Genomic DNA, 21,693 nt, shown 5'->3' on the forward strand with positions numbered 1-21,693 from the left:
AGGTCGCGTGAGAAGCGCGCGCGCACCCGGCAACTCAACAGCGAGCGAGCGACCTGTGTCTCGTGCACCGCCGCCGGCTCTCCTCCCAGCAGCTCCACCGCCACAGCGTCCGCGTTACGCGCGTCCAAAGGGTACCACTTTAATCCGCCCACAAGCACAAGGGAAGCCCCAAATGTGGCGAAGGCAGAGAGCAGCGCCGCTGTCACCGTACCGGACGACTGTCCCTGTCTAGCCGCGGGTTCGACTGCGTGGAAACTTCTCGCCAGCGCCCCCTGTCGCCACGCAAGTCGCCGTGCCTCGTGTTTTCCACGGCTGTAGGACACGACCGCGGACATCTGTTCCGCCTGAGCAATTTCCACACGTTCCCTTAGTCGTCCTTAAATAGGAGGAAAAAACACACACGCGGAGAGCAACACGCGTGTCTTTCGCGTGTACCATGTTATGAGTGGGGTACCTTCCGAAACACTCAGCTGGAGTGGAACCCTGTCACCCTGGAACTGACCTCACAAACCATGTACAGTGAGTGCTGCTGAAGGTATATGAACCATAAGGATGGTCATTTTTCTTGTATGAAATATAAAAATGCACTTACAAACTCTAAACGTTAAATCTTAAAATAAACTTATAAAATGAGTAAGTTAATGATTTACACCCTGATTCTCCTTTCCTACTTGCTTTCATTTATTTTTGCCCCTGCACTCCCTCAGTCTTACTACTACATACATGATTTCCTCTAACATGGAATTGCTCATTACACAGCTACTGTGTCACATGAGAAGGAGTGCTGATCACTAAATAACCATTTCGTGGTAAAAGTAAGGGACGCTGGGGGTTCGCGTGCTTTGTGTGCAGTTAATCATGATGAGGTGGACCAAAGGAAAGACGTGTCTCCCAGATGCCCTCCAAAAACCCTGCTGTGACACTAACCCTCTTCCTCAGAAAAGAAATATGACTCAGTCTCCAAAAGTTTATAGATCACAGCCTGCAAGGATATGGGAGAGGGGGAAATCTACACACAAAATTAACATTTCTTCATTAAAAACATTAAATCAAACTGGGATCCCTAGACATAAACGAGGCCTCGCTCCAAGAAAAATGATGTAAGCATCTCCTTTCAGTACCCTTCTCTTCTCCTATCTCCCACACAAAATTAAACTCCTGTCGTGTTCTGAGTCGGGGGGAGCTTGGGGGGGGGGGGTGCAGATCTAATCTCGAGCTACTTTTGGAGTGTGTTACCAGTGAGTAAATGTCTTGAACTGCTCGGGCTCCTGGATTAGAAAGAAAGAGCTCTGCAATAGCAGCCTAGCAGTCTGAGCCAGAACTTTATCGAGAGCTGTCCATTCCCGGCAGTCCGCCGCTGGTGTGCTGGGGTGCCGCTCCGCTAACAAAAGAAAAAGAAAACCCAGGTCCGTTAAACAAGAGAAAAATTTTGGGAGAGTCCCAGGTACTTTGTTCTCTTTACCTCGTGCGGTCGCCTAATTTTACATGAAAAACGAAGGCCACGCTTGGTTGAACATGTATCTGGCAGCTTTCTCTGAGCCTGCGCCGAACGAGGCCGTAGACGCCTCTGAGGTTTGCAGGCTGAGACTCCAGAATTGCTGGCAGTTTCATCTTTTCATTTTGGTTAACGGCTCTTCCGCTGACCCCGCACACTGTTGTCCTCCCCATTGCGGAAACACAAGCTTTGGCCCTGAAATTTGCCAAGTAACTCCTCCATCGCCACGCACGGGTCATGGGTGAACGAACCCAATTAGACAGCCCTAATAAATCCCGGTGCCAGATGACCTATTGAAGGCACACAACAACGGCTTTAGAAAGGAATACGGTAGAAGTGTTGCGTTGCACACAAGGGTTGGGATTTGGGAATCCAAAGAGCAGCAAAGAGTTTTAAAATGCATGTCCATCCAACAGACAAATTCAGGATATTCCGTGCAGTTTTTCTGAGTTTAACTAGCTGCTCCAAGCCTTTCCACAGCAGCTCAGTGCGTCATTTGCATGTAACTTAGCAACTTACCAACATTGCACCAGCTGTAATTGTGTAGAACTGGCTGAAAGAATACAATCAGCATAATCTCAGCGGTGAAGAAGATCTTGTCTAAATCAACACACACACACACACACACACACACACACACACACACACACACACACAGTCTGAACTGCTTGTCCCATACAGGGTCGCAGGGAGCCAGAGCCTAACCTGGCAACACAGGGCACAAGGCTGGAGAAGGACGGGACATACCCAGGATGGGACGCCAGTCCGTTGCAAGGTACCCCAAGCGGGATTCGAACCCCAGACCCACCGGAGAGCAGGACCCAGTCCAACCCACTGCGTCACCGCGCCCCCCATATAAATCAAAACACCGTACACTAATAAATCACTGACAGTCAGAAATTTTGTGACCTGTGCCTGAAAGTTTCCTGTTTGTCTTTCGATTTCTCTAAGGAACCGTGATTTTTAGCAACTGTCACAATCACTCAGAGACATCTTCCCGCTGCTGGGTCCAAGCCCGCTGGCTAGGATGTGTTCATTCCTTCTTCCCCTGCACATTGTGAAAGGAAGCATTTGAGCAGCTTTCTATAATCCAGCAAACAACTTATTTTTACAGAATAAGCAATGATCTACTTTTTAGGCCTTTTACTTTTTACGTTAGATATGCAAGCATGTGGCGCTTAGAATTTAATTTTTGCTGGGGTATAGTGAAGTCATATTGCGGAGGAAGCATAGATTACTTTAAAAAATGCCAGTATTTACTTTTGCTGTCCTTTTATTTTTGTTGAATTTTCCTGCTATGCTGAAATTCAATGGCTGAACTTGGGTTATTTTAGACAAAGATCCATTGCAGTATAGAAATTATTATTCGGAAGCTGGACTGGACATCCCAAAGCGCACAGCAGTACGTTACACATTGTGGCTATAATATATGAAAGTGGAGGCTGGATTCCTTCTGTAGCTGATTTGTAGAAAAGCCAAAGGTGATGTTTCACACCCAAATAGAGGGGCAACGCAGGAGCAGGTCTGGAGGTGCCCTGAGTATTGTTTGGCATGTTAAATATCACTTTTTTAGCATTTTACTGTCTACATTGATTGGATTTAATCCACATGGGCTTTAATATTAGTTATAAGATATTATTAAGTATCATTTTCTGGCTTCTAATAATCATAGCATGAAATAGAAAACTCCTTGCCCGGCATTATCATAGGTTGATAGGAGAATAAAAGACACACACACACACACACACACACTTTCAGAACCGCTTGTCCCATACAGGGTCGCGGGGAACCGGAGGCAACCCGGCAACACAGGGCGTAAGGCCAGAGGGGGAGGGGACACACCCAGGACAGGACACCAGTCCATCGCAAGGCACCCCAAGCGGGACTCAAACCTCAGACTCACCGGAAAGCAAGACTGTGGTCCAACCCACTGCGCCACCGCACCCCACCACTAAAAGTCAAACAATATGCCATAAATAAGAAATACTATGCAATTCAGTCCACTTTTCTACTACTAATCAGCGCTGCAGCTGTAAAACATATGTACTTCATCCTGAGTCTGGGCTTTTTTTTTTTTATCTGCTACGAGTCCCAGCGTGGGTGAACATTACTTGTTGGCATTGCCAGGGGCCTTAAAATCTGCTTGTAAATAAGTGTTATTGCAAAAGAAGTAACATTATTCCTGCCTGTAGCTCATTTTCCTATAATGTCTAAAGAAAAAAAACAGGTTTAGGAGGCAATATATGTAAGGAGTGAGCAGAGTTACTGGAAAATATATTGATATGTCCCCCTATGCCCTGAATACTAATGTATGTCTTTTTTTAGCTTAGAATAAACTGTATGAAAGGGTTCCTTAACCGCTTCTTCCAAAACCGGTCCCTACTAGTGAGGAGTGGAACTGCAGAGGCACATGGGATCATGCCATCATCCCATCATCAACCCGAGAATCTACCTTTCTCTTTTTGATTCTCTAGTTCCCCCCCAACCTGCGGTCCCCCAAATCCCACTCCAAGGATAAGTATGTTGGCAGCCAGACCACAGCGAAACACTTTTACTTACATGCTCACAAGACATAGGGGGTTGTCAGCGTTAGTTATACGAACAGGACTGAAGACAAGCTGCCAAACACCCTGGAGGAGCTCAAATTCTACATACCTCGTGCTTGTCTTTGAGAGGTGTCCCAAGAAAAGACATCATAAAATTACCAAACACTTAGACAATGAAGCGAGCGAAACTGTTCTCAACATCGGCCACTTCTTCGAAGATCCCGTGAGAAATTAACCTGGCACTCGAGGCACGAATCCCGACGACACACGGCGAGTCCTTCCGCATTTCAGCTCCTTAAAAGGTCACTGAGCAGCGAGCGTATAACGGATAGCAGTGACCTGCGCTGTCAGGTGCTCTCTTCAAAGGTTGGTCAGATTTTCTGACGTGCAGCTCAAAGTTAAGGCAGCTACAGGAGCAAGACCCTGCTCGGGGAGGAGCAAAGACTGCGGCAGGCAAAGCGGAAACAGCCATCTGTCAGCATGGGGTAGAGTCACTGTCAATCACTGTCGGTGTGCTTCATTGCATCCAACTCGCACATATCATTCCCAGGCTACCGAAGTTAATCATTTGCACTTAATAAGAATGGAAGGTTTTTTACGCCATTTACTTTTTTTATAATAAATCTGATGCAGAAATACAGTACTTGTAAAATATTTTCGCTGCCCTTCCATCTACCTCTATGCAGAACATTCTTGTCCAAATAATTCTACACAATTAACAGTCCAAAAAACAAAGACAGTAATTAAAAAAAACAAAAAAAAAAAACAATAAAAAAGAAGTTAAAAGGCCAACAGGTAAAGCTATTAGTGAATAATACTGTAATAGTGGGGAGAATCATCAAGGAAGATGCATTATGTTCAGTTCAAGTGTGTCTCGAGTTTCTTAAAGAGCAGCAGTGAACCTCGAAAAGAACAGTTTGAAAAAAAGATGGAAAACAACGTATTCAACGTGCAAGATCCTGCACATTCAAGTAAAAAGTCCCCGCAGCTGTCGGTAAACTTGCATTTCGAAAGTCCTTCACAAATTCCAGTGCGGTGACACGAAAATGGAGAAACGCGTCACAAAGGCGGGACCAGAACACTTTTCAACATCGTTTTGAGCCATCAGTCACGGAGGGTTCAGCGGTTTGGTCCCACGCTGAGAGACGGAGGAGGCTGTCGGGAGGTCGACAGGAGTGTGTATTTTGGGTGCGGAGAGAGGTGGGGCGCACATCTGGCTGACATGCCTCGCGGCTCACTTGTTGTGTGAGAGCCTGCTGAGACAGGCCTGGCGGTAGGCTGTTCGGTCCCTCATGTCCAGCATGCAGTCCCTCACCATCTCCACAAACAGGGAAGGCCATATCTTGTGTAGAGCCTCCCGCTTTGAGTTGGTGTCAGAGGCTCTCGTCAGAAGCCCACACAAGTACAGCTGGGCAGCTTCGGCTCTCTCCATCGCTTCCACGGCACCCTCCTAACGCACACAATGAAATCGTTGGTTCACACACACAAGTGTGCTCACTGACCAGCTTACAGAGCTTGCAGCTCACAAATCAGCGCATTCCACATTTAGATTTGCAGTCAAACTGCTGTGGGAAATGGTGAAACTGGTAAAGGAGCAGCGGGTGACAGCTCACCTCGGTGCCATCCACACCGGCATCTCGGCTCGGGTGACTGAATAGCGCCCGGCTAAGGCCTTCCCCCAGCAGCTTCCCATTCTCGCGAAGCTCCTCCGGACTCTGCCCTGCCGCCGCCCGTCGGCCGCGACCCTCCAGAAGAAACTGAAGCTGACGTTTCCTGCATTGCCCCAAGTAGAGGCGGAAAGGTGAGCAGAGAGAGAGCAGTGCGAGAGAACGCAAATGGGAGGGAGCGGAAAGTTGCAAGCAAGAGAAGGTCAAGGAGAAGCGATGTTCCACCCGCAAAGACATCACTATAACTGTGGCTAGAGCTAATAAAACTTGAGATCGTCATCATCCGTACAGGAGAGCTGTGCTAAATCATTACAGTGCAACCTGTCCCTGTATCAGCGAGAAGCCATGAAGTCCTGCAAAAAAGGCACTGGAAGTTCACACCATATAACTGCAAAAGAAGGGTTGGATCACAGAAATGATATCATAAGTGATTCAGAGTTGCAGACACACGGAGCAGACGTTCTACGCAATTGTATCACGTTTCAGTGTTAACTTCACTCAGGCAACACAGCTCGCGGTTCAGCAGCCTGCCAAGATCTCCGCTGTCGAGAACCGGATTGTTTTCACAGTAACTGGTAGCGTGTGGGTGGTACACGACAAAAGACGAGCTGGCATTCTGATGTGAGAAAGGAGTCCTGGGTCGTGGAAGGAGATTATCCAGCGAGATGACTACTGTTAAAAGGAAAAAAAAAAAACACTGCTATGAACATCTAAAGTGACTGTGGTAAAAATCTTATGATCAACCCTGAAAAATAATAATGCTCTTTAAAAATATAAAATGCCCTAATATTATGTGTAACCTAAATACTGCAACAGTATAAGAAGTAAATATAAAAGTGAATTGAATCTCTGCTGTCTACAGTCGGTGTAAAACCTACACAGGTCGCTGCACACAAAACCCTTGAAATGTAGAAATTTCATGTGTACTGGATATATCTCAAACACACAGTAAAGAATATAAACCTTCCTTCTAAATTCAAATTCCAACTCATGACCTTTCCATCACCGACTTGTAAATAACAGTCACGGTTCAGTACGGTTTTCCAGCAGCAGGCTTATACACACGTGTCACGAGTGGAAAAAATCTGAAAGGATGTAACATGAATTACTCCTGTCCCATCCATCATTATTAAATTGCTTGCAGTACACGGCTGCACCAACCTGTTCCAAAAACTACTGGCTTCGACAAAAGGCTTAAACAGTTAATGAGATCAGCCTGTCTTCTACTGACATGGGGGGGGGTTATGGTATGTGTAAAACAGGTTTATTTTGACAAAACAGAATTTCTTTTTACAGTACCAGAGCATAATAGCACTTTAGAGAGGAGAACCTTGAGGGATAAAGTAAAAGTTTCTCCATTCTGTTCATTTAATCAAGAGTACACAATATCATACATTATATAACATACATACCTGGGATGTATATTATGGACAGTCCCAAGCCCGGCTGAGAAAGGAAGGCTGGGCGGGGGGGCTAGATACCCCACACCGTGAAAACCTGGCCAGCTACAGAAACGCCAACAAGGTAACTTCATGTGTCTGGAGAGCCCTTGTTGGCGGTCTATGCCCCGGGGGGGTGGAAGTCATTGATGATGATACCTGTTATTATACCCTATTTAGCTCATGCCTTTGTCCATGGAAATATAGAATGCAATGTTGGGTTTGTGTACTAAGCCACCAACAATTATTTATTAGTTGGGTAAGTTTTTCCGGGGTAATTTATCATAAGTACCTTGCTTAAAGGTACTACAGCCAAAGTGAAGATTCAAACCCAGGTCCAACTGCAAGGCAATCTCTGTAATGAGTTACAAACATTAACTACATCTATTCATTTATACAGCTGGGTATTTTACTGGAGTAATTCAGGGTAAGTACCTTGCTCAAGAGTACTGCAGCTGGAGGTGTGATTCGAACCAGCAACCTTAGGGTGCAAAGGCAGCAGCACTTTATCCCTACACTACAAGCTAATCCCTGCATTTCCTCTTGACCCTGCAAGTAAACATAGCCAAAGAGTGACAAGTTTAATTTAAAATGTCAGCGATGATGTCGGTGCATGTTAGTAGTGGTTGTAGGGAAAAAAAAGGCCACTCTGTCCATGAGCTGAAACTGTTTGTTTTAGATGCCAAAAAAGAACACAAGAAATGTCATGAGCACTAAACCACAATTTAATTATCATGGTGGGAACTCAGCCACAGTAAGAGCGCAGCAAGACTGCAGATGTGTCAAATCGTGCCTCCCCCCATAAATGCACGACATTCAAGAATGAACCTGTTGAGGACGGAACGAATGTTTCCTGTTCCAGTTGATTTGGAAGGACCGAACAGATAAAATCCAAACTATTAAAGTATAGATGAACGGATCGAGCACAGGCAGTTCTCACACACACACACACACACACACACACTGGCTGAAGCCGCTTGTCCCAAGTGGGGTCATGGCAAGCTGAAGCCTACCCTGGCAACACAGGGCTCAATAGGGGGGAGGGGACACACCCAGGGCAGGATGCCAGTCCATCACAAGGCACTCCAAGCAGGACTTGAACCCTAGACCCACCTGAGAGCAGGATTCAGTCCAACCCAGCACCCCCCTCACAGGCAGTTCTCTTTCTTTTTAGCTGAGGCATCTGTACAGACTCATCTGAAAACAATAGCAAGAATTTGAATAATTGTTCAAAAATCACACAAGTTCCTCCTCTAAATTCTCTTCATTGTGTACTAAACAGGGTTGGGTACTAACAAATTACATTTACTCTGCTACTTGTACCCAAGTACTGCAAATTTATGGATAAATTGTATTTTCTGGTTTCAATATTTTTCGCTTTTACTTTAGGACGTTTGCAAATAAAAAAGTGCACTTACTGGTTATTTTTGATTTCTTTCTGTGTAGCGTTTAAACTTCTGCACGAAATAAATGTTGACCTTTTACCAAGAACCCTGTTGTGGAAGGGCTCTTTACTGTCAGCTGTCTTCTGCAGATTTCGCTGGCAATTGTTCATCATCGACCAGTCAGTTTATTGTCGAATTTTGTAATGCCTCATCACACATTCATAGTTAATTCACGTTCAGCTGAAGCAATGGCAGAACCGAGGATAAAATGTGTTTAAATAAGTTTATTTCATTAAAAAAATTTTTTCCAACTTGTGAGCACTGAATTCTATGAGTTTGTCAAACCTGGTCTTGAAGAAATTTATTGAGTAAGTTCAAGGCCAGGCTTTTGGCAGTCCTGCACAAGAATCCATCAATATCTGTCACACCACTGACTTCTTTCTCTAAAATAATAAAGGTACACACACAGACATGGCAAAAAAAAAAATCGTTTTAAATTTTAGGCGCACATACATGCATAAAATCACGAAGATGGGAAAATAAAATTTGAATTTATAATTAAAAGAAATTTAACTAATGATTTGTGAAAGGATGTGAAATTGGGCCCCGGAATTGCTCCAGCTGTATAAATTTAAATCACCGAAAATGAGCCATCTGTACAAATGGGTAAATAACTGCAAATAGCTTAGTGTACGAAGGTATCACTGCAGGTCACCTTCAACAAAGACATAAGCTACATAATTGTCATTAATAATACCTGACAGATACGTTTTTTTTTTTTTTTGGCACTGCATATTTATTGAAAAGATAAACAGGGATATATTTTACTCAGCTAAAGTTGTATATTGAAGTTGCTAACGTGCCAATATTCCATAACATTAAATAGCTTAATAGGAATAAAGTAACTTACGCAACGTGGACAATCTTTTTTTTTACTTTAACTTACTTAAAAAATTACTTTTAAAGTAATTTTTTGACTAGATGCAATTTTACTGTTAGTCAAGTGGATTTTTGGCGGAGTATTTTACATTTACGCGAGTATTTTTTAAGTCACAATACTTTTACCTCGTTGGGGTGTGGTGGCACAGCAGGTTTGGCCGGGTCCTGCTTTCCAGTGGGTCCAGGCTTCGAGTCCTGTTTGGGGTGCCTTGCAATGGACTGGCGTCCTGTCCTGGGTGTGTCCCATCCCCCCTCCAGCTTTGCGCCCTGTGTTGCCGGGTTAGGCTCCGGTTCACCGCAACCCCCCTTTGGGACAAGTGGTTTCAGCCAGTGTGTGTGTGTGTGTGTGTGTACGTATATATATATATATATACTTTTACTTTGTTGTTTTTGAATATTTTGCCCACTCCTGGTTCTAAAACATCTTATTTCTCACACTCATGGTGTCCACTTCCAGACTGGGTGAGCCTCTGGTTCTTGTTGGCCGTTTCAGTGAATTCTCACCATCGGTCAGGGTTTAGCGTATAAAACGATCTTCACTAAAGTCATGGCCCTCATGTCACCAGCATGTTAAAAAAACACCTGTGCGCCACATTCAGAAAATACAGTCACTTAGCGGTCCAGTGTTTTAGGGCATAAAGCTGAAACCGAAAATGTCAACAGAGAAACAGAATGACCATAGCATAATCGAAAAAAATTGTACATGTTCTCTAGAAAAAAGCCTGTCCAGGTAATCAATTACACTTTAGTTTAAAAGCACAAATCAGTTTCAGTGAAACCTGCTTCTGCTTCCCACATGAGAAACTGGCCATGAGGTTCAGCTGCAGGTGACCAGGATCACACTGCCTGTGTTTTGTCTACCCTTCCATTTTAGCATCAGCGTGAGAGCGAGCCGAGACGGTCCTAACATATGAAGCGTCCCGTCTGAAATAAAATGTTTACACCGCTCTCGGCTGCGTTTCGCTGACCGTGGGTGATATATCTGAACTGCTGCCGGCTCGGGAACGGAACGACCGGGGGATGCCAAGCCACATTGTTTTCTATAAACCGCCAGGGAGGTGGAAGCCTCCTGTTGCAGCCCGCCGTTCCGCAGAGCACACGCTCGCAAGACGTGCCGGGGTTGAGACTCACCTCGACTCCTCCAGCAGCAGCAGAAGTCGGTAGTGCGGCGTCTCCGTAGCGGTGATGTGACCCAATGCACCAAACAGCCTCTCCGCCGCGATCGCTTCGTCGGCGGTCACCTGTTGCACAAAAAGCCAGCATTATCGCTGAAGAGCGAACGAGGCTGCACCAACCCGGTGGCGTCTTGATTCTGCACAACTAGAGCTGACCTCCTGGCCGTTGATCTTCTGCAGGTTGAAGTGGTGGAGCCGGTAGATGACAAAGGAGCGCCACAACGTCAGCCCGACCACTGGGTTCCCATCAGGGTGGATGGTCAGCTGTTCCAAACGACGGACCTGGGTCAGGGCGCCCAGCTGAGGTAACCGACTGATGTTGGTCTCCAGGAAGACGAGATGCTGCCATAGACACGTACTCAGTCTCGATTCCCTGGAGGAGTTCCAGTAAAATCAAGGCTCTCCGGTGTAGTGTGGGAATGCTCTATCAATACGGTCTTACCGATAAGTTGGGGAACTTCAACCTGATGCGCGACAGCAGCGGCACGATGGCATCGAAAGCGATGTAGCGGAAGGCAATGACGGTGACGGCGCCGGCGGTCTGCGCACCCCAGCCACGCTCCAAGGCCTCCAGAGCTCCTGTACCAAACAGGCGCAGTGTGTCCCCATCCAGCTCAGCCAGGTGACTGTCTGACAGAGACAAGCTCTGCACATTTGTGCCCCCTGCCTCTGGGGACCTGTAAATGTCACACACCGCACAGCTACCGGTAAGACTGATTCGCCAAACTTTTGAAAACGTGGACAGCTTAACCTGTTGTTATTAATTCTTAATAATTCCCTCCCCGTTTTTCTTAGTAGCCTGACTTCTATTTGAATAATATTTCATTCAATTCCTGAGCTGTCGTTCATCAGAAATGATGCAAAAACACAGTCATTTACAGTGTCTCAGAAGGAATCCGGCAGTCACCGAGGTAGAAGGATCCAGAAAGAGTGAGCAAAGGCTCCGGAGACAGGCAGTAGATCTAAAGTGCTGGCAGTGCCTCTCGTGCCCATGCTCAGACTCGCAGGTAGCGCTTCCCCAGCCTGTGCCTCCCAATCATAACAAAGCTGACAGGGACTCAGCGGAGGCAGTTTGAGTCCTGTCATTAGCCCTTGGAATGTGGGATCCAAGGAAAGTACTTTCATCACGACAGAACAGAGATTATTCAGTCCAGTCACAACACCATGGCAATCAGAACACGTTAAACCCCTAATCCTAAGCAAAGATAATTGGAACCCCGGTGGGAGAAAACGATGAACGAAAGGGATAAATTATGGATTTTGTCTACGATCACTTTCAGAGCGAAGTAAGAAGAAAAAGCACGGCGCGAGCATGGCACGGAATTCCGAAGAACACGGCGTCACGTTTCTTGGAAGGGCAGCTCTCTAGCGCCGGCCGAGTCATGTTCCGGGCTCGCTCTGTGTTTTGAAGGGGACGGCCCGGTCAAAGCACTCGGAGTGATTGAGGAATGCACGAATTACCAGCAGTCGGTCCCCAAATATCACAGAATTTTCAGTACTCAGAAAGAATATTCTAAGTTCCTTGCAGCTAGAAAAGCCTTTACGCTAAAATGCCTGTGTATTGGAATGGGCTGTGTCCTGGACCCATAAAGCTGTATTGCAGGGTGGTATGTGAGTCCCACATACCTTCACTCTCTGGGCAGATATATGGCCCCCGTAACATGCAGAGAGCCCTGAGGTCAGCCTTCCATTTCAGCGTAAGTCAATATGGGCTGATGAAGTAATTTCCTTCGCACTGGAAACAGCTTTCCACCTTATATGTATCCCTTGAAAACACTATAACTTCTTGTAGTTTTGCTGTTGGACCACCCTACGTAAAAACATTCCCATACCATATGCAGTGTTTTGGAGGTTGGAAAAAAATTTCCCTTGATTTACAGTGTCACCATGACTCCTCTTTTGTTCTGCTCACAAACTTCCAACATTCATCATTTTGATGACTTTTACAGGTTACATTCTTGTGTTCCACCTGCTGGAAGGCTCATGCTCTTCGAGGCCACGGTTAATATACGAGTAGAAGTTGGATGCCGTTGCCTCCATACATGGCGCTGCCCCCTTCACTGGATTTCTGGGTAACAGTATGTCACGCCTCTTGAAAGCAAGTGAGACTTCAGTCCACATGATAAAGTCAAAGTCACACATTAGTCTGTCCTGCAGATGTCCTGGCTCTGTCCTGGAGGAGTCTTCTTCCAAAAAAATCAGTTTAATCTCCATTGTGGATGCAACTGTTAGGTGCCAACATGGAATGGCTAACCCATGACATCTGCAAGAAGCATTGACTCTATGACTGTCTTGTCCGTCTTCTGTAGCTACTATTGTTCCACCATCATACTCACTTGTGTCTTTTCAGGATAGATCATACAAAAAAGCACACACACTCAGAGTTCTCCGTGTGCTCACAAACACACTCATTCTCGTAATACATAGAGACAGGAAAATCTCACACACTTAAAGAGAGCCCTGTGTGAGGCATTTGAATGTAAATGAGTGGCATGGTGGCACAGCAAGCAGGACATGGGGACACGGGTTCGATCCCCGCTCAGTCTGTGTGGAGTTTGCATGTTCTCCCCGTGTCTGCGTGGGTTTCCTCCGGGTGCTCTGGTTTCCTCCCACAGTCCAAAGACATGCTGTTCAGGTTCCCCATAGTGTGTGAGTGACAGAGAGAGTGTGTTCCACTGATGTATGGATGAGTGACCGAGTGTAAGTAGTGTCTCTAGCAGTGTAAGTCACCTCAGTGAATAAGGTGTGTGGGCTCATAACACTACATAGAGTTCATTGGAAGTCACTTTGGAGAAAAGTGTCTGCTAAATAAATACATGTAAATATCACGAGAAGTCTTAGTCACACACCACTCTTCTTGTTACTTACACAAACACACCCACACGGTCCATGGGGTCAAAACTATGTCCGCTCACTTTCACTGTTTATATTTTTCCCCTTCTTCGTTTTCACACTGTGACAGCATGTTGATCACAACGAAAGGAGATAGACTCATGTTTTCCTTCCTGTTGATGCTGAAAATTCCACACAAGTCAAACTACATCAAGTACATCTTAGAATTATTAGCTTTGCTCAAACACAATATATACAAAGTTTGTTTATTCTCGTAAACATACTGCATAAAAGTTTAACTCTAGCTGCAATACATTGGGGGAAAAAGTACACATCTGTGGCTAATATCAGACTAGTGTGGTGGTCTTTGGTAGAGAATTATTCAAATTCTAAGGAATATTATTAAATTATTATCACAATTAAAAGTGGATTTCCTACATACTTCAAGATTTTCGATTGTGGTCATGCACCTAGTCACTGAGAAATGCTTGACTAAGAGTATGGAAAAGAACGATGTCATGTCATGTAGTGTAATCATCGAACGCTGAGCTCGAACCGAAGTTATCTGTGCGGTAAGATAGAGTTAAAGTTAAGTTAACTCAGCTCTGACAGTTCAGCCAATCCTGCCTCGGTCCACTGAGACAAACCAAGTGCTCTAGTGCTCACCTGAATTGATATTTACCTCGTAATATCCCAGTCGTGGAATATTCAGAAGCATGGTGATAATACTGACTGAGCATCACAGCAACTTCAGCAACCCTTACCAAAAAAGTAAGAAAAGCCATTTCCACTGTCTTGCACAATGTTTTGGATCCTCGAACCCTGCCGATTGTTTAGGTTAACGATTCCGATGATTTAAGGAAACCCTCGGTGTCCGCTAAATCTCACTCAACTGACCTGCCTGGGGAGAACCTACAGAAACACGGAGCGGCGTCATTAGGGTACCGCTACAACATGTGGACCACTTTCCCTTGGAAGTTCCTTACCGCCACACTCAACATACATTCATAAAGCATGGAGTTTGTTTTGTAGCACTGAGGTCACGATTTAAGCTTCACCCTGCGGGGCACTATGATATTCGACTCCAAAGGCAATTCCCTATGAATCATTAAGACAAACTCGGTCAAACTGGGCGTCGCAGCAAAAGACAGAAGGAGACCCTGTGACTACAATGAGCGCCAGTGATGCTAACCTCAGTGCACATGGGGCGCGCTGCCGCTGCTGGGAGCTGTAACATAAGGAGGCCAAGCTCTGTGGGAGAAAATGGCAGCTAATCGCTCTCCGTAGAAATAAAAAGAAGCACGGCACGTAATGAAAAACAGGGACCTAAACGGGGAATTTTCACTCTTTGTTCAGTTTTGGGAGAGGGGGCGCGGTGGCGTGGTGGCGTAGTGGGTTGGACCGGGTCCTGCTCTCCAGTGCGTCCAGGGTTCGAGTCCCGCTTGGGGTGCCTTGCGATGGACTGGCGTCCCGTCCTGGGTGTGTCCCCTCCCCCTCCGGCCTTACGCCCTGTGTTGCCGGGTAGGCTCCGGTTCCCCGCGACCCCGTATAGGACAAGCGGTTCAGGAAATGTATGTGTGTGTGTGTGTTCAGTTTTGGGCCATGCTAATATGAACTCGGTCAAACCGCACCTCCAGCCAAAGGAGAAGGAAACATGACACAATGATTTGTATGAAAGGTAGAGAAATCTAAATATCTGCCTGATGAAAGTGACCCGTGGCTTTGGTGTTTAACTGTGCTGGGGTACCTGGGGTCCCGTGGGCTGCTGGGACGACTGGTCCGTATTCTGCTCTCGTTCCCTCCTGCTGGTTTCTCTGAAGCGCCAACTGGACTCACGGTCCTGTGAAAGACGGGGTGCAAGGGACTGTCACTCCCCCAGAACCCTCTTTGTTGGGACCCCCCTTCCCCTCCTAACTCTCCTCCTTACTTGGACTCTTCCGGAGAGAGCTGCTGAGCGGACCCACTGGAGTGGGCAGGGCAGTGCTCAGGACTGGCCTCGTCCCGGGAGCTGTTCTGGGTCGGTAAGTCCAGGCAAGCCTTGAAGCCCTCCCACTGCTGGGCTGCATTGCGGATGGCCAGCCGCCGCTTCTCCTGGACCGACATGAGCAGCGTGACCATTTGCAGACGTACACGAAAATACGACCTTACCACGCAAAAGCTGACACCACATGTTCGCGTTCTTAAACCGCAAAGTCATAAACCGAGGTCAGAAATAACTCATACGTATATTTATTCATTTCTAGCCGAAAAATAATTCATAATGATTTAAATGCATTGCAAATCATACTGGAGCGCTAGTAAACAGAGCAAAATATAAACCATGGGAACACATTGAGTGAATGTATTGCTAATACACTTACTCAGTATGTTATACGCAGCATTTGGAAAACGCAGCTCCAGTGTCAAACAGAAGATACACAGCATATCCCAAACATCTGCCTATAGTATATTCCAAGAACGTTCTCTCCCAAGAATCTGAGACAGTTTATAGTTTGGCACTGCCAAGGTCTCTAGGGCCATGTAAAATACCTATTCAGCATATAGCACTAACAATCCACACAATTTCCCTATGATATGTAAATAACTGAAAGATTAATTTTTAACAAAGCATCTCATTTAAAATACCAATTCGCTTTTCAATATGGATTGGCATCGCAACAGGGAAACATACAGAGTGATGTCGTTGCTAATGCTGGCACTAAACACACACGCCGAACCGGGGATGTGTCTCATTGATGTTTGACATGCAATCCACACCCATTTGTCTTGGAAAAGTTCTTAAGTTACAGTTACAGGCATAAAGAACATGTAAGGGCCATCTTTACCTGGACTATATCACAATGAAAGGTCAAAAGCAACAATTTGCAAGTGGTTCCATGCCCCATCAAAGACTGGACTGACATTGATTTGGCTTGTTCAGAAGGCCAAAGTGTCTCACTGTGTAATCACCTCTGAGTCCAGTACAGCCTGGTATACACTGTTCAGGCCGTTACCCTTCTTTGAGGGTCTGCTTGGCTCCAGCATCCCACCATGTGCTCGTGGGCTTCATTCCATCAACTGGGGCAGCGATGGAAACATTCACGAGAATAACCACACCACCAGGAACAAGATCAGAGCGCTATCAAAGGATCCCGCCTAATGTCCTGCCAAGGTCGTGTCGAGATCCAGCATTGAAGTGCGCACAAGGAGCCATGCAAAGAAACACATGCTCCCAAAACGAGATACCACTGAGCCTTTCTCCTTTTTCCAACACAAACCCCTCATTATAAATACAGGATCAGGAAAATGAACTTTTGTTTCTCTCAAAAGAAATATGTGTGCAATTCACAGATAGGGGCCATATTTGGAGGGAAAGCGGACAATGGGGAGGGAAAACAAAAGCATTTGTTAAAATGATTTATGAAAACACGCCTGCGCCGAGACACAGGAACACGTGCGTGCAATCAGCGCACCGGCAAATGTGTCTTCACTCTTGTTCAAACACGCTCCCCGCAGGCAGCAGGACACACCAAGGACTCTGCCAACTGGAAAGAATTTCACACATTTACTCCAGGAGACAAGAGAACTTCACGGGCCTTATGTCAGTAAATAAAGCCTCCCAGCTCGGCGGGGGGCTCCCCTACACAGGACCGTGCCACAGCTGAAAGAAGCCTTAGCAGAAGCTCTCAAAAGGTGGGTGCCAATGGCAGGCAACACATGATGGATGGTTCAATGGTCAGTGCTACCACATTCAGTGACTGGACTTACTGGATGCTGTGGTGATGCAGGGGTTATTTGTAGGCGTACGGGGCGGTGGAGTGGGTGATGGGAGTGCGGGTGGGGGGGCAGTCATGCTGCTTTCACACTAGATCATAAAATTATTTGTGCCCCCCTCAAAGAACCAACTGTTAAGACGCCGAAAGAGTCAATTCGACCAAACTTCAATGGTTAATGAAAGGAAACACGTCGCTCTCCTCAAAATTAGTGTCAGTGGTTGCTACTGTTTTTCCGCCTCCCCATCCGCATGAAGGGGAACGCCTCTAAATGACCTGAATGGAAACAGAGGCTCCTTTCTCCACCATGGCCCTTTGAGCAGTTCCCCTGGAGAGAGCAAAAACACCCTTTTCCAAAGAAATGGCTGAACGTTCAGAGGCCTCCTAAATCACGGCCGTGCTGCAGCCAAGGCTGAGGTTACAGGCGAGACCCCTGCTGGACCTGAAGCCCCCACCCAATATATCACTCTAGCACAGCAGTATCGCCTTCTTTCCTCAAGACGTAGACATGTCAAAGATATATCTGCAGAGGCCACATACCAAGATCGGTGTGGTTGACGTAAAATGGTATGAACACGCAGGAGCACTGAGGGGTCCTCACGCTAAGCTTCCAACAGTTTACCGTACCAAAGTGTCTCCATGTACAAAATAGCCCAAAAATATCAGGATGGACCCTATTGGCAGAGACTTGTTTTATTCTAGGTTCAATAAATATCTTAGAAGAAGGCTCTCAGCCCCGAAAGATCTATGTTGTGAGGTCACTTGCTGCCCAGACTTCTGCACTCCCACAATGCACTGCAGACATCGCCATTCTGCTAGGGAACGCTCATGGTTCAGCCTCTTGGCTGCCTTATAATCAGTTGCACACGTGGATCACTGCTTCCCCAGGAACTGGGCTGGTGACCAAAGGTCCCAATTACCAGGCAAGTATGAGGTGGCAGGGCAGTTAGCCAGTGATAAGATCCTACATTTGTGGAAATTTAAAATAAAAAATTTCTGTGCTCTTTTTTAAAGAAGTCTCACTGTGTTCTTTCTGAAATATTTGAATACTGAGGTTCTCAAGAGATGTCAGGGAAGAAAATGTGTAAATGAATCATGTTTTTATCATCGCTGTTAATTGAGTAGCATGAATATTTTTATGGATGGAAATTTTAAGAGTCTGGGGTTTTTGGGGGTGGTGGCACGGCAGATTAGCCGGTACCTGCTGTGTGGTGGGTCTGGGGTTCGAGCCCTGCTTGGAGTACCTTGCGATGGCCTGATATCCCATCCTGGGCGTGTCCTAAGTTGCCGGGAAGGCTCCGGCTTGCCATGACCCCACTCAGGACAAGCGGTTGTTGAGACGGTTATTTACTTTATTGATGATATAGAAAAATGTTGTCTTTTAATATTTATACATTTAGCTGACGTTTTCCTCCAAAGCAACTCACAACGTTAAGCTACTTACCACAACTTGCCCATTTGTATAGCTGAGTAATTTTTACCAGAATAACGTAGAGTAAGTATCCTGCTCTAGGGTACTATAGCAGTAGGCAGGACTCAGACCTGTAACCATGAGATCCAAAGGTAATAAATCTATCCACTAAACTGTCAGCTGTTTGCACTCACATTTATCATTTATTGTAATATAGTAAAAAAAATCATTGTGTTCTTTTTGCAGCTGCCACCGTTCCGATTACCTCACTGTGGGTGTATGACGCAGATGAAGATGAAGGACCTGAAAGATGGACAAACACCTCCTTCAGTAAACATACCTTATGGACTGCGAACTTATGGCTCTCTCTCTTCCGTTCGTCATCCTTTCGCGGTAAAACACAGGCCATGCGCACCTCCTCCTCCTGCAACACAGGTATCAGCGGGGATGTGAGGTCTAAAATGCATTTTCATGTCGCTTATGTATGGAATACTACAGGAGATGAGCGAAGGCCTGCAGACTGTTGTAGCCTTTCATTGGCAGGAGTGCACCCAGCTGTTCGGGTTAGCCCCGGACTCTCCGGGAAAGCACCGACAACCACCGGTATTCCACGATTATTTCCCCATTTACACTCTACTGTCATTTCCTGATTCTCATTATTCTTACTTTTCTTATTTGAACTCCACCTCAAAGATTATTAAAACTCAGGGAAAAATCAGGAAAAAAATGTTAGAAGGTTCCTTTTAAAATACATACCGCCACAATTTACATTATACTGATACTTTTCTCCAGTGGAACTTACAATGTTAAGGTTAAAATCATCATAAGCTTACAATATTTTAACCATTTAAGCAGCTGGGTAATTTTACTGAAGCAATTTTAAGGTAAGTATGTTGCTTAAAGGTAGTACAGCCAGAGGTGGAGATTAAACCTGTGACCTTTAGTTTCAAAGGCAGCAGCTCTAATCACTGCATTACCAGCTGTGCACGAAAACATATGCAGGTGGTCCCCGATTTACGATGGTTCGACTTGCGATTTTTTTTTACTTTACGATGGTGAGTTGGCGATGGACATTTAGTAGAAACTGTATTTCCAATTTTGAGTTTCGACTTTTTCCCGGGCAAGTGATATGCGGAGCGATACTCTCTCGCGATGCTGGGCAGCGACAGCGGTTCGCATCTCCCAGTCTGTCACACAGAGGTGTGTATTAGGTGTATTAAATGCATTTTCAACTTACAATATTTTCAACTTATTATGGGTTTCGGGGAACATCACCCCATCGAAAATCGGGCACCACCTGAATAAAACACAGGGCCTGAAGTCATCTGCAAAAATCAATCAGTGCCTCTCACTCCCTGGGCACACTCCTTTCCTGATCAACGCAAGGTTCATTCTGTTTCTGTATTATTTTATTCAATGTTTTTGAAGTTTAACAGCTGTTGGATTTTAACACTATGCAAGCATTCCTAGACCTGGAGCACTTTGGGCATTTCTTCCATCCAGGAAACCCCTGACCCTAGAATGACACTCCAAACAAGGCAATGGTACTCTTAATTACTGCCTGACAAAAAGAAATGGTGGTGACTTTGGCTGATTCGCTTTCGCCCAACTCCCCAAAAACACTGCACCTGGCTGGGGGCACTGTCCTGCTGACTGATTTTATTCTCCACTTTCACCTCCCTTGGCCTCCTTCCCCCCATTGCTCAACAGGACCCCATCCCAACAGAGCCTCTGAGCCACTACGTCAACATTTCATACATGCAGCCAGGTAAGTGGAGGAGATCCGAAGCCCTGGGTAGCTTATCTCTGTGGTCATCTCCCAAGGACTCAAAGACTACGCAAAACGTGAATGCGCAAAACCACAACCTGCAACATCTGGCAGCACACTGTATACCTAATTTGTCATATTTGTCAGCGCTCGGCACAAACGTCCATTTCATTGAACTAAACACTGACGCCAAAAATCCAAATGTTTTTGTTCCCCATCAGATACCATATGCCAAGTTCCCTTCATAAAGTGGACAAACACTGGCTGGAAACACTCAGACTGCAGTGGTGGGGGTGACATCCCACGTGCTATAGGACTTACACTTAGGCTGCACCTCCCTGACGTGGCTGTGAAGAAACTCCTGGCTGGAAATGCGATGGCACCATCTTTACATGGAGTAAAAGGTAAATCAGAGGCATGAGGCATCTGATGAGGGACAAGTTGAGACCTGAGACTTGCTCTAATGCCAGCAGTCAGCAAGTACATACATAACGTTAGGCACAAGCAGAAATAGATCAAATACAATATATAACAGCTTGTGAGAATCCACAGCAACCCATCACGCTTGCTTTTGTCAGATAAACATGCAGCTTCAATTTCAACCCTTTACTACACATTAAAGAAACCCCGTCGGCAGGTAGCATTTTAATCTCTTTATTGTGCCGGTGTGGTGAGTACATCTGTGCTGATGAGCAAACCACAGGTAAGAGTACAGGTGCACACAGGGCAGGTCATCACTGTCCCATAGCTCCTGGCAGCACCGGTCCCGCAAAGACGAGCGCACGGAAACATCCACGAAGCTGCAGATGTAACCAAAGAATGCAGAGGGCTTTTCCGAAAGCTTCATCAGCGCCGCAGGGCCTGCGCCAGTTGCTGTGGAAGAGCTCTTTCTAAATTTAGGCCAGCAGCTAGGTGGGCTCTGCCAGGGTTTGAGTGCAGGGGATGGGGAAGCGCGGGGGGCAGGGTGGGCCTTGTGTTCGATGAGGGGCCGCTCCACGCATACAGGCCACGCTGGAGACCGAGCGCACAGCCAGCCGTAGGTCCCTCCCAAGAGCGGGCCTGCTGTGGAGTTATACAGCACATACACACAGCAGTTAGCGCAGGCCGGTCAGATGGATCCAGAACAAAGGAGCGGTTACCCCTAATAGACGGACACACACAGACACGCTCGGACACATAGAGACTACTGCAACAAACACGAACAGCTTTAACTTCTGCAGAACGGCTTCTGACCTTGGATTGCTATTGAGCCGACCCGAGCCGCTTCCGTCAGGCACCGCAAAG

The 21,693-nt window shown here is 46.2% G+C and overlaps 1 protein-coding gene across 2 annotated transcripts in view; it reads right to left on the bottom strand.

The window, feature by feature from the left end:
* Positions 1-3,571: 3,571 nt before the first annotated feature.
* Positions 3,572-21,693, bottom strand: part of LOC108926246 (leucine-rich repeat-containing protein 49-like) — a 34,694-nt gene continuing 16,572 nt past the window's right edge. The window contains exons 2-9 of one of the 2 annotated variants that reach the window (XM_029253381.1): positions 18,982-19,065; positions 15,406-15,569; positions 15,226-15,318; positions 11,089-11,323; positions 10,803-10,988; positions 10,603-10,712; positions 5,655-5,814; positions 3,572-5,491 (exon numbers count right to left, since the gene is read on the bottom strand). In XM_029253381.1, the coding sequence (XP_029109214.1) occupies positions 5,276-5,491; positions 5,655-5,814; positions 10,603-10,712; positions 10,803-10,988; positions 11,089-11,323; positions 15,226-15,318; positions 15,406-15,569; positions 18,982-19,065 (1,248 nt within the window). In that variant the 3' untranslated portion in view covers positions 3,572-5,275. The remainder of the gene's footprint in view (positions 5,492-5,654; positions 5,815-10,602; positions 10,713-10,802; positions 10,989-11,088; positions 11,324-15,225; positions 15,319-15,405; positions 15,570-18,981; positions 19,066-21,693) is intronic. The other variant, XM_029253382.1, reaches the window with a different exon arrangement.

The sequence above is a fragment of the Scleropages formosus genome, chromosome 7 (assembly GCF_900964775.1).
Source record: "Scleropages formosus chromosome 7, fSclFor1.1, whole genome shotgun sequence".
Lineage (NCBI taxonomy): Eukaryota > Metazoa > Chordata > Actinopteri > Osteoglossiformes > Osteoglossidae > Scleropages > Scleropages formosus.